Here is a 12,381-nt window from a genome sequence, read left to right on the forward strand (position 1 = left end):
AATACACAAATATACAATATGTAAGAGTTCCATAAAAGTGACCAGAGCTGAAAATTCTATCATAGCTCCCAAATTCTAGTCTCTTATGAAGGTTCCCCAGGCACAAGATTTTTGGGTGAATGCATATCAGACTTGATTTTGCCAATCCAAGCTCACATATATTTAAGCACTGCCAAACCATCAGCTAAAAGCATATTACTTTCCTGCCTCTACCTCACGAATGCGCAATGCTCAATGAAATGAGAGTCGAGCCAGAGTGAACTGCAAATATATCAACAGTTTATCAGCACAGAATCAATCATTTGCCGCAAAATACGTAGAGACTGCAGCTGGTTTTATTCACATTTCGTGTCTGCTGACCCGTTGGTTGAGCTCAACTCGCTAGTCTTCTTCACACAAAACAGTTTTATCTGCTAATTCCCACATTGGCTCAACGTTTAGCTGGGCAAAATGCGTTTATTACAGAACTAATCCAGCAGGACAATGGCCAATTCGGCTCACTGCAAATTTCATTAATAAATGTCGACGAGCGCACAGAAAATAATCCATTTTACTCAATGCCCCCAATGAGTGGGGCAAACAGGCTGCGAGAGGAAGAGAGAGATAGGGATAGGGATAAAGGGAGCGAGAGAGCGGGACATCGGGATGGTTGAGGGCGAAAATGTGGCAACTGAATGCAAACAATAAACATTGAAAAATATCACAGCTCGACGGGTAAGCGCAGCAATGACAGCAGCAGCTGCTCCTGATGTTTACGCTGCTGCAGGCACTGCAAAGCCGAAGCCAAAAGCGTGGACGTGGGCGTCGAGCGGAGGCGGGTGGGGATGGTTGACGTGCGGTAGTGCCAGCATTTAAAAACCGCATACGGCAAATGCTTTTGTTGGCACAATATGAAAAGTGCAAAGGGAACAAAGACAAAAAAAAAAAAAAAAAAAAAAAAAAAACAATTTATCTACTTCATATTTTTTGGGTGAAACAACCGCAGCGAACAGCATGAAGCGCTGAGTGAATGTGTGGGCTGAACAAGTGGATTCATAAAGTGTACAATCAAAGAAAAAGTAAACCACAGTAGAGCAAATCTTTACCGAAGATTAAATATCCTTTTGTGATGGCAGTGCATATAGAGCAGATGAGCCAGGGCTTAATGCTGGGCTTATTAGCTGGTGAATCGATTTGAACGGGAGTTAGTTGATATTGCAAATCAGAAATCAAATCACATATTTGGATTTGCAATATTCATAAATTTCTTTTATATCTTGTTTTGATGCAGATGCTTATGAAATAAAACCAATCAGAATCTTTGAAAAAAAAAAATAATAAATAATAAAATAAATAAATAATAAATAATAAATAATAAATAATAAATAATAAATAAAAAATAAATAATAAAATAATAACAAATATTTAATAAAATAATAAAAATAAGAAAAAAATTTAATAAAAAAAAAATATATATATTATTATTAAAAGTAATTCGATTTTTTCATTTAACAATAATAAAAAAATATTGCATTAAAGTTTCGCAAGTAAATTTGGAAGATTTTTAAAAATAAAAGCTTCCTTATTTAAAATGCCTTTCAGAGCTACACAAAAAAATTAAGAAAAAAAAAAGTTCGTTCTCTTCAGTATACGATAGCTGTATACGCAGAGCTATAAACTCTACATTCCCTGTACAAGTTCAGAGTGAATTCAATCCCCATGGCTGCGCTCAGTCACATTGAAATAAGTTTATTAACTTTTTATATACATACATACATATATCTCCCATAAAGGCTAACACGCATTCCACATCAACAATTCTCAATGCCTTTTTGCGAGAGTATTCAAAACAAAAAGTGCAGCCATAAAATACGAAATATACAGACCGTCTGACATGCCATCCACCATCGAGCGCATGAGGTGTGTCCATGTTTTCTGGATAAATGCAATTTGGCTGCCGTACACGCTGCTAATTAAGTTTCCATAACTTGCCAGTGGCAGCGGACAGTGCTCAACTTCGTAACAAACTCGGACAAATTTGTGCACAGCAGCCAAAAGTTTTTCAAATGAAAACTCATATATGTTTTGTGAAAAGATATATCAAAGTTATTATTGTACCCAGCGAAAAGTTATGAACAGGGTATATTTGTGTTGTGGAATTTTTGAAGCGTAAAGGAAATATAAATGGGAGTCTCGTAATGAAATACGGAGTAATTAATACAAACAAATACAGGCACATATAATTAAGAAAACAGTAGCAACTGCTCATCGCATCTCGACTGTCAACTCATACAAGTTCTTTTATGATCACTTTCAGGATATTGTGCCCATGGAACAAGTGAGCTCGATGGTCTCCAACGGTGGCGGCAGCGTTACCATGCAGCGCGACGATGAATACCGAAATCGCATCATGAAAAGTAAGTGTGTCAGTTCTCAATGTTTATATATATATACATACAAATATATATACAAATATATATTTTAATACAAAATATATATATGTGTATATATATGTGTATGTATGGTCATGTGTATGTTGTGTGTAGAACACCCGAACCCCGTACCGCTCAAGAAAAACGAAAAACAGCCAACCTCACCAAAAAAAAAAAAAAAAAAAAGGCAAACCCAACACCCCCCAAAGAGCCAACATATATATAGAAAAGGTAACTGCTTCTGCTGCGGCTGCTGCGCTGCGCTGCATTTTGGCTTCTTTGCATGGGAGTATTTAACTATCCCTGACCTACTGGCTTTGCAGTTGACATAGTTTAATTCCGCAGTCGCAGCAGTCGGCAAATAAATAGCATTTCACATTTCGCTTAGACGTAGTACACATGCTCCCCCAGCCCCCCGCTCATTCCCTTCCCGTCGTGCCCTCTCACACATGCCTAGCATGCACCGCCTGCATGCATTAGAGACTTAGTTTTAGTTTTCTAATATTGCATTACAAATAGATATATATATACATATATATATATATATATATATACATATATATGCAATATAAATAAATAATTTCAACTAACTTCAAACGTAAACATTTCATGTTGCTTGCCCAACAAATTCGCCGAATTTGGAAAACGCTCTCTGTACAAATTTGCATAACAAACAAATAACAAAAACGCATCATCAACCAACTAAAAATAACAACTAACCAACTAACCAAAATAAAAAAAAAACAACCGCTTCTCTCTCACAACTCTCTCGCTCATCTGTAGTACGTAGACTTGGTGAGTCCTAAAAACTAATTTAAATTTAAATACTATAAATATTTTGCATTTAATTTCGTAAATTACACAATGAATACATGTGTGTGTGTGCATGTATTCGCAGACTGTAAGTATAAATATTCAATGAATTTGCAATATTCATTTGATTTCCTATTGCGTTTTTGATTTGCAATTGAATTAGTTTAGCCCAAATCCAAGTTACAAAGTGCATTTACATAACTAAATCATGTTCTCTGTGCAAACGTTGTGTATGTATGTGTGTGAGAGAGGATGTGTGTGTGTGTATACAACACATTAGGCTAACATTTGCTAAGTGCTTTGCAACCATAAAGTTGCGTCTTGCGGCCGAGCGAGCGCAGAGAGTTTGCTTGCTTAACTGTGCTCTGAGGCGTATACTTGATGTTTGTTTCAGCTGGGTTGAGTCTGTCTCCCTTTCTCTCTCTCTCTCTCTCTCTCTCTATCTCTTTCTTGCTGTGTGTATCTTCCTTGGCCCTAGGCCGAAGCGATGACTATATCATGATAAGTTTGTCCACACACAGAGGCGGACAAGCGACATCTTCATTTGACGCTTTCCAGTTGCTCGTAATAACAGAACCCACATAAACCATCATCTGTACTCGACTTTAATGACCAGTGCGACCTGCAAATAAAAGCGTAGATAAGCAGTGCGATTGAGTCAAGCATAGCCTGGAGATACCCTGTATTTCGTATATGTATGTATATGTAAGTGGGTTGATTTTATTTTGCGTTATCTTTATATTCCCACATCTCTTATTGTTCCTTTAGCGGAAAGAGGCTTGATCCCCTGACTTTAAATTGTTAATCTCTCGCTGTCTCTCCTGCTTCCCTCACTTTCTCGCGTCTCTATCCCTTTCTCTCTCTGTCTTGCTTCTTATCTATCTTCTATCTGGTGATCTAACTCTTTCCATCTGACCTCTCTCTCTCTCTCTCTCTTTTTAACTCCCTCAGTCGTTCTCTCTCTCTCCCTCTCTCTCTCCCTCTCTCTCACTCTCTTTGTCTGTCTGCCTCTCTTTCTCTCTAAATCTCCAGAGAGTTCTCTTTCTCTGTTACTGGCCTTCTCATACACATAATTCTTGAATCTTTCTGTCCTATTCTTATGATCCCACCCTCAAGCTTTCTCTCTCGCTTTCTTTTCACCCTCCTCTCCCATCATGTTTATGTTCTTCATTTTCTCGGTCTCTCTCAATTAATATTTCATTTCTGTTTTTCTTTGTCCACCTGTCAGTCTTCATTTCATTTTCCACTGCTCATTTCTCTTTTCGCTCTTTCCCTGACTAACCAATCAACTCCGTTGACAAGTTTATGCCAGGGTATCACAAAGCTGACAATGCAGAACAGAATGTTCGAGCATTTTTCATCATTAGGTAATTAAAGCCTGTCCCTTGGGCCTCGCCCTTACCTCAGCTCCCAATGCCCCATCCGTTCGCCTATTTAGGTCTCTAATTTAGCATCAAGTTGGATTCTAGCAGCTGGCAGTTGGCAGTTGGCAGCTGATACTCTTGTCCACTCATTTCGCAGCGAACGCAACGAAACCAAAAGTAAAACAAATAAATTGCAGGCTAAACAAAACACAGGCCAACAAACAGATGGCCAAAATAAAAGAAATTAAAATTGTGAGACGTTGCACGGCGCTCGTTCCACGTTCCACTTTGTTGACCCGCTAACCTCTCGCCCACCCTCTCTCACTCTATCTATCTCTCGCTTTGCTTTACTCTGTCAACTGCGGCCGCAAAGACAAACACAAAGCGCAGCCAAGGCTCGGCCCGTGGCGTTGGCTGCCAACCAATCGAGCACCAAGAAGGAACAGCTAGATGGCACAGCACAGCGTCTAGTTCAATGCACCGACTGACTCAAGGGGGCAGAGCCTTGGCAAAACTTAAGAAAAGCGGCTAAGCCTCAAATACAAAATGGAAAAAAAAAAAAATAGAAAAAAAAAACAATCAAGCACACACTGTATAATACTTGCATTTAGCTGCAAAACTTTTCGTCGGTTTTTTCACTTAGTCTTCCGTTTAGCTTTCCCACTCTCCCTCTGTCTCTCTCTCTCTCTCTATCTCATTCTCGAGATGTGCCAGCAAATATCTGGTCTGGCTGGGCAGTCGCTTATGAATTTCTAAAATAAACGACAGTCATGTTTTATCTTTTATGTCATGCTTAGATTCGAATATTTTATTATATTTGATTTTGCCTAATACCCAGCAATAAAAACTTGTTAAAGGCTAGACAAGAAGTAAGTGCTAAAATAATATATGAAAATGGTTGTGTGTGGAAAAAGGCAAGAGAAAGAATAATGAATTTATTATTTCTGGAGGATAAACCGGAAAACTATTCAGAGTTTCTTAACAAAATATTTTCTGAATAAATTTGCAGGGTTATCTAAATCTTGAAAATATGTTTTGGCTATTAACTTTAGTCTTTAAGTTAGCAATATATAAAGATATATAATATCATATTTTAGTCATTTTTTTTTTTTTTTTTTTTTTTTTTGTATTTCTACTACTATTTATATGGTATGTTCTAGTCGTTTATTTCGACACTTTTTTGGCAGTGGCTCTCACTTGGCAAATACTTTAAATTTGAAGCAGGCTTCAGGCACACAAATTGTTCACAACTTTTGGCTGCTCGAAAGTTGCGATTTAGATATAAATGGAGTTTGAAGAAATTTTGAAGTGTTACAAAAGTGAAGTCTGAGGGAAGAATCGATTGAAGCAATTGCAATTGCTCAATGCAAGAGGTATTTGAATGGCATTCAAAATGAAAAAAGTATTTAAATGGCATTTAAGTATCTACACGTAGTCTAAATATAAATAAAAATATTTAAAATATTCTCTTATGCTTTAGTTGGCATTTAGATTTATAAAAATAAGTTTAAAATAAACTTGTATGTATTTAAATATTTTTAATATATTCTCTTAGATGTTTTGCCTTCTTGTAAAACTTTTCAGCTGAAAAGATTTTGCTTTGATTAATGCGCGGCTTGTTTTAAATGCCGGCTTGAAAGCCCTTATTAATTAATGTCCTATTTCAGAGGCAGACTGCAGTCTGCCGTCTAGAGTCGAGCCGCGTTGAGTTCAGTTTGCTAAGCTGCTGCCATTTTAGCTGCCATTATAGCGCAATAATAGGCTCTGCCAGTGTTAGTCAACGTCTTCAGCTGGCAGCTGGCCAAGCGTTGACAATATGGCCAAAGTGGCCTGCGCCACTATCTATGTCTGCTCTGCCAACCGGCCGTCTGTCCGTTCGTCTGTCCGTTTGTCTGTATCTGTCTCCGTCTGAACACAATGGAGCAAAGCATAGAGAATGACGCATTTGGGTGCAAGTGGCATGTGGCCTCATGCGGAAGTTGTTAATTTGACGCACAAAAGGCGTCGTTGTTGAGCACCAAAATGGGCACAAGTGGCGCCTCGGTGCAACAGGGCGTATACGTAATTACTCCTAGACTGACGTATATTACACAGAGCTGCACAGTCATAGCCATAGCCATAGCAGTGTCTATAGCTGTAGCTGTAGCTGTGTATCGGCTGTGCCGTCCACGTTAACGTGCAACTTGTTGCCATGGCAAGCATAGGTCAACACTGGACAGCGCCATATCCAATAAGATTGTGCCAATAAAGACTGCGCAGTTTATTGGCAAATGCATTCAGCAGAAATGGACAAATAAAATGGAAACTCAGGTGATTCAGGTGGCTGAGGTGGTGCTGGCTTAACGACTGGTGGCACTTAGCCTTTGCCGGCTAGCAGACAGGCAATCCGGCCGTCCTGTTGTCCAGCTGTCCGGTAAATGGCCACAGCACAAACAACTAATTAAAGTAATTTATTCTAATTCCACGTGCATTTTTTGCTCGTTATCCTTAATGTAATGGAGCTGCGGACAATGTGTTGTTATTTACATTTCTACATTTGTCTTTCTCTCAATGGTTTATAAAAAGGTTTCTCTGTTTTAATGAGTGGGTTTTTATTGAATTTTAAATAAATTAAATTATGTTTAATGGCAATAAATATTAATTCATTATACTGCATTCATTATAGTTCGAAATGAGAACTCTTGAATGCTAATTTTTATATTTTAATGTGTTATTGAAAATAAATAAATATTATTGAAACAAATAATTATTTAAAGAGAAAAATGTGTCTCTCAGTCTCTAATTCTCTATCTCGGGTTCTCTCTGTCTCCCTCTCTTTCTTTATACAATATCTTTGTCTCGCTCTGTCTCTCTGGTTACCTCTCTCTCTCTCTCTCTCTCTCTCTCTCTCTCTCTCTCTCTCTTCAACTCTCTATCGTTGTCATACACTATATCTGTATTATCTCTCTCTTTCTCTTTCGTTATATTTGTCTTTCTCTCTCGTTTCTCTCTCCTCTCTCTCTCTCTCTCTCTCTCTTTCCTTATCTTTCTTATCTTTCTCTTCCTTTTCTCTGTCTGTCTCTCTTTCTTTCTCTCGTTATCTTTACCCTCTAATGCATTATCTCTGTCTCTCATTCACTACATCTGTATCGCTTTCCATTTCTTTGTCTATCTGTATTCACTCTCCTTACTATCTCCAGCTCCATCTCCGTCTCTCTCTTTCACTTTCTCCCTTCCTCTTTCATTATCTCAATAATGTCTTCAGCCTACGTCTAGGTAGTCTACTTTAATATTGAAATGGGTCTATAAGCAATTTAACTTTAACAATTGTATGCCCAGGTGCCACTTAAATAAATACCTTGTTATTTACACTAAGTTTCTCAAGTTCACTCAACGCCTGCTAAAGAATAAAATAAAAACGCTGCTACTTAAATATTTACAATTCAATTTTTGAGCAGGCACAACGATAACGAGTCGACAGCGGGCTCTCAAATGTATACAGAGGTGGATTGCAGTGGCGTATTATGAAATATTCAGGCTTATGCAAGCATGTAAATGCCAACAACGAAAGAGAGACCAAGACAGTCAGGGAGAGTAAGAGAGACTAAGAAAGGGAGAGAAATAGAGTCAAGAGTCTTTGCATGACTTTCACTTGCTGTGCCTGCCCACGGGAGCAACCGGTTGAAAGTCAAAATACTTTCAGCTCTGTGTGTCCTAAGAACATGCACAAAATGGCCTACTTGCCTCTTGCCACCTGCCACCAGCCACCTGCCACCAGCCACCTGCAACTTGGCCTGGCTTTTACTTGACTTTTGTGACCAAGTCCAAGTCGAACATAATGAAGCATGCCGAAGCGGGCGATGCGGCATGCCGCAAGGTTCGCTTACAATTACAGTTGCTCGGCTCTCAGTTAATGTGGCTTATGCCATTCTCATCTATCGTATCGTATAGATAGACGAGTAGATATACATATACATATACATATATATAGGTGCATATAGGTACACCACATCGTATCTAGCTCGAGGTTGATAGAAAGACACAAAAGCTGCTTTTGGCATTTAACATAACCGAGAGGCTGTCTTCCGCTTTTTTGCGACAGTGCATATCCTGCATCCTTGAGCTCAAAACATATGGCCGCGCGTGCAGCCAAATCTTCGCAAGGGAAACGTTCTATGCATTCGAGCTATTAACATGTCCATAGCTGTCCAATTCCGCAAATTGGTCGTTCATCAAAGTACCAGGAGGCCCCCCCCCTCCGTCCCACTCCCCAACCCTTCGTTCGTTCAGCCATTGTACGTGACCAACGAGCGGACAGAGCGCACTGCACATTACGCAAAACCTGAGCAGGACATGCAATGTTTGAGCATGGGGCTATTTGAGGGCTACTCGGCACCCTACCTATGTAGGCAATAAATAAATTAAATAACACTAGAGTTCAGTTCAGTTGGGACTCGTCTATAAACAAAGCTGGTGGTCAGCGCACGGCGAACGCTGCAGCGGCAACAAAGCAAACGCTTTCAAGTGCATTAAATAAACTTAAAAAAAATAAAATAAATAAAATAAAATTAAATTAAAATAAAAGGAAAATACAAAATTTAATTAAAAACAAAAACAAAATATTCATATGAAAACAAAGTGAACGAAACTTCGACGCTCGGCAGCCTACAATTTAATTTTGTTTAAATTAGTTTCAGCCTGGTTTTTTGCCTGCACATGAGCACGAACAGCCGCAGCAGTCAGGCGATTCTGAGTAAGCGAAACTGTTGTGGGCTTTAATTAGAGTTGTGTTTAATGGTACAGCATAGGCTCGCATAGAGGGAGTTATTCAAATGAGCCAATGAGGCTATTCAGTGATTTCTATGCTCTCAATTCAATTGAAATGCAAAAGTTAATGAATTGAGGACTTGTTTAGCTATTGATTAAACTAATTGCATAAACTGCAACGATTGTGACCCATAAATCGTTCATTTCATGCTGCAATAACTGTTTTACTGAACCTTACGAACGCTGCCTGCAACGACAGATTAACAAAACCGAACTAGAATTCCCAGCTCTGGTTGCATTTGTGTTTATGGAATTGCCTTTGTTGCTGTGCTCATTTAAATAAATTGCGAGTGCATTCGTACTCAAAGTTTGTGTGGGGCACTGAAAGTTTTTAATAGAGTTCTTGGCTTGTAAAGCATTCGAGCGTTGCTTAAAGCGCAACTTAAATAAACGAAAAGTTTTCGGAGCAACTTTCTGTTGCTGCAACTTGTGGCAATTAGCACTGGCTCTATAAGCAGAAATACATAGATACACACATACGTATTTATTTATGTTTAAACACACAAATTGTTCACTGATTGCACCACAAAAATCTGCACATTCAATTGCAATTACGATTGCAATTGCAAATTGAAATTGAAATTGAGATTGAAATCGGAAACGGCCTCAAGATATCGGACCGCACGGATAGTCTGTGGCAGTCGACAGCTGCCAGCATGCCAGCGGCAGTTGGCCAGCAGCGGCATGCAGCACGATCTATGCAACAGCAACAATTCATGCCACACCACCAGCTTCAGCACCAGCACCAGCGCACCGCTAACGGCCAACGTGCCAACACCATATCGAGCAACTATAACAACAAAATGCAGCTGAACAGCAATCACAGCAGCCAGCGCGAGATAAGTGCGTCGCCTCGTCGCGTGGCACTCGATACAACGGCCTCTGGGTCGACGACAGGCTTTGGTTTTAGTCGAGGTAAGCTGTGCATGCAAACCGACTCAATTAGCCAAGAGTTCAGCTTTGAGCTAGAGAGAAGTAAAGATCATATACATATCTGCTGGATGCGGAAAGAAAGTGAAATAATCATATTTGAAAGATTTCCTATTGAATGAAATTTGTGTTTGTACTTATGCGAGAGAGAAAATAGAGAGAAATATATATATATAGAGAGAGAGAGAGATACAGAGAAAAGATAGCAGAGAGTATTCATTGATTAAAAAGAGCGTATTAGTTATTTATCTGAGTTGGAGAGTGATAGAGAGATAGATTTTATATGTGTGTGAGAGAGAAAAGTTATTATGAGTGGGAGGGAGATAGAGTAATTATGTGTGGGAGCCTAACAGACTAGTTGTGTGTGGAAGCGTGATAGAGTATTAGTGTGTGGAAGAGTGATGGGTTATAGTAGAGTTGTGTGTAGAAGGTAAATATAGTAGTTGTATTATTATTATAGCTACTCGTGACAGAGGTAGTAGAACTTAGGACAGAGTGAAAGAGAGACAGATTATAGCTTGACAGAGACAGAATTACTACTCTTACTACTGTAAGTACACAATATTTATGTATATACCACAGAGTGAGTAGTGAGTCGTGCTTCTATGAGCATTAGAGCATATGCAAGAGATAGTAACCAATAAAATCTAGGTCTAACTCGGCTCTCATAACTATATACCTACAACAGAGTGAGTAGAAGTGAGTACTGTTTAATTACGTAGGGGCGTCACCTTTCTTAGAGTAAACAAGTAAACAAGCTCTGAGTAGTTCATATCCCTTAGTTAGCTGAATACAAAACAAAAGTAAACTCACCAATTTTTGGGGGAAAGTTGGAGTACATAATTCCTGCGTTAAAGAGAGTAGTTTTATCAAACTACATGAGAAGTGAATAGTAATGAGTAGTAATTATATAAGTTCGACCTATATCCTATATCAGCAAGAGCACTTCTATTGTGTATTGAAGTTGGTATATAGATGTAAAAAAGCGACTAGTTTAGGGTGAAAATATCTTGTGAGTAATTCAGATTCCTATTCCAGTGAATACAATATGTATTGAAGTTGGTATAGTTGGTAAAAAAGCGACTAGCTTAGGGTGAAAATATCTTGTGAGTAATTCCGATTCCTATTCCAGTGAATACAATATGTATTGTATTTGATATATAGATATACAAACGAGACTAGTTTAGGGTAAAAATATCTTGTGAGTAATTTCAAACGATTTGCTTGGGATTCGACTATTCATTACGGCAACTGTATGAAAATTTGTATTTTTTGCCTAATGCCAATTTGGCGTGTGAGCAATTGTTGTCTAGCTGTATGTTCAGCTGTACTCTATTTGCCTTTAATAAAGGAGATAATAAGCGGTTTCAAGGGTCATAATCACAAGGCATGAGTATGGCAAACGCATGCCAAATAAGTAGGTGAAGTACACATAATTGAAGTACATAAGCTGCGCAAATTTTGCGTATGAGTAGTTACATAGTCGAACAGCTCTCAAATATGTCAAGTAGTTGAAATTTATTAGGTCAAGTATGTAGCAGATATAGCGAAGCTTTAAGAGCGAAAGAGAGGTTGAATGATGAAGATTATCGTATAGTAGAAGCTGATATCAGGATAAATATATATATGTAATAGAAACATATTTAATTAATCTGTTTCACTGATAGCTGATATCAGCGTAAATTTTTATTTAAATTAATATTTTTGTATGTACATATAAAATGTTATTTATCAAGTTTCATTTTCATATATATCAATATGCATCAAGCGTATATCAGATGTGGTCTTCTTATGTCTCATTGAAACTTAAATATAATGCTACTACAGCTACAAATTGCGCATTTAAAATAATTGAATGCGCATTTCGTATTGTTAATGAATTATACGCATTTTTTGCATCATTAAATCAACGAAGGTCTTTTTAAATTAATTACTATGGTTCGTCGCAGTTGATGTTTCATTTCTCATTTCTCATTTTCCGTTTTCCATTTGCCATTTACCCCGCTTCCATTTACCTTTTGGCCGATTGTTCACATTTTCCTGCACTTCTCTTTTCA

At 38.2% G+C, this 12,381-nt stretch overlaps 1 protein-coding gene across 7 annotated transcripts in view; it reads left to right on the plus strand.

The window, feature by feature from the left end:
- LOC6581344 (band 7 protein AGAP004871) overlaps positions 1-12,381 on the plus strand; it is a 42,551-nt gene that overhangs the window by 5,911 nt on the left and 24,259 nt on the right. For 3 of the 7 annotated variants that reach the window (XM_044009531.1, XM_044009533.1, XM_032731918.2), the window contains exons 2-3: positions 2,297-2,396; positions 3,195-3,206. In XM_044009531.1, the coding sequence (XP_043865466.1) occupies positions 2,297-2,396; positions 3,195-3,206 (112 nt within the window). Of the gene's footprint in view, positions 1-2,296; positions 2,405-3,194; positions 3,207-9,981; positions 10,310-12,381 lie in introns of all 7 variants that reach the window. The other 4 variants (XM_044009532.1, XM_032731916.2, XM_032731919.2 and 1 more) reach the window with 2 other exon arrangements.

The sequence above is a fragment of the Drosophila mojavensis genome, unplaced genomic scaffold (assembly GCF_018153725.1).
Source record: "Drosophila mojavensis isolate 15081-1352.22 unplaced genomic scaffold, ASM1815372v1 contig_74, whole genome shotgun sequence".
NCBI classification, from domain to species: Eukaryota; Metazoa; Arthropoda; class Insecta; order Diptera; family Drosophilidae; genus Drosophila; species Drosophila mojavensis.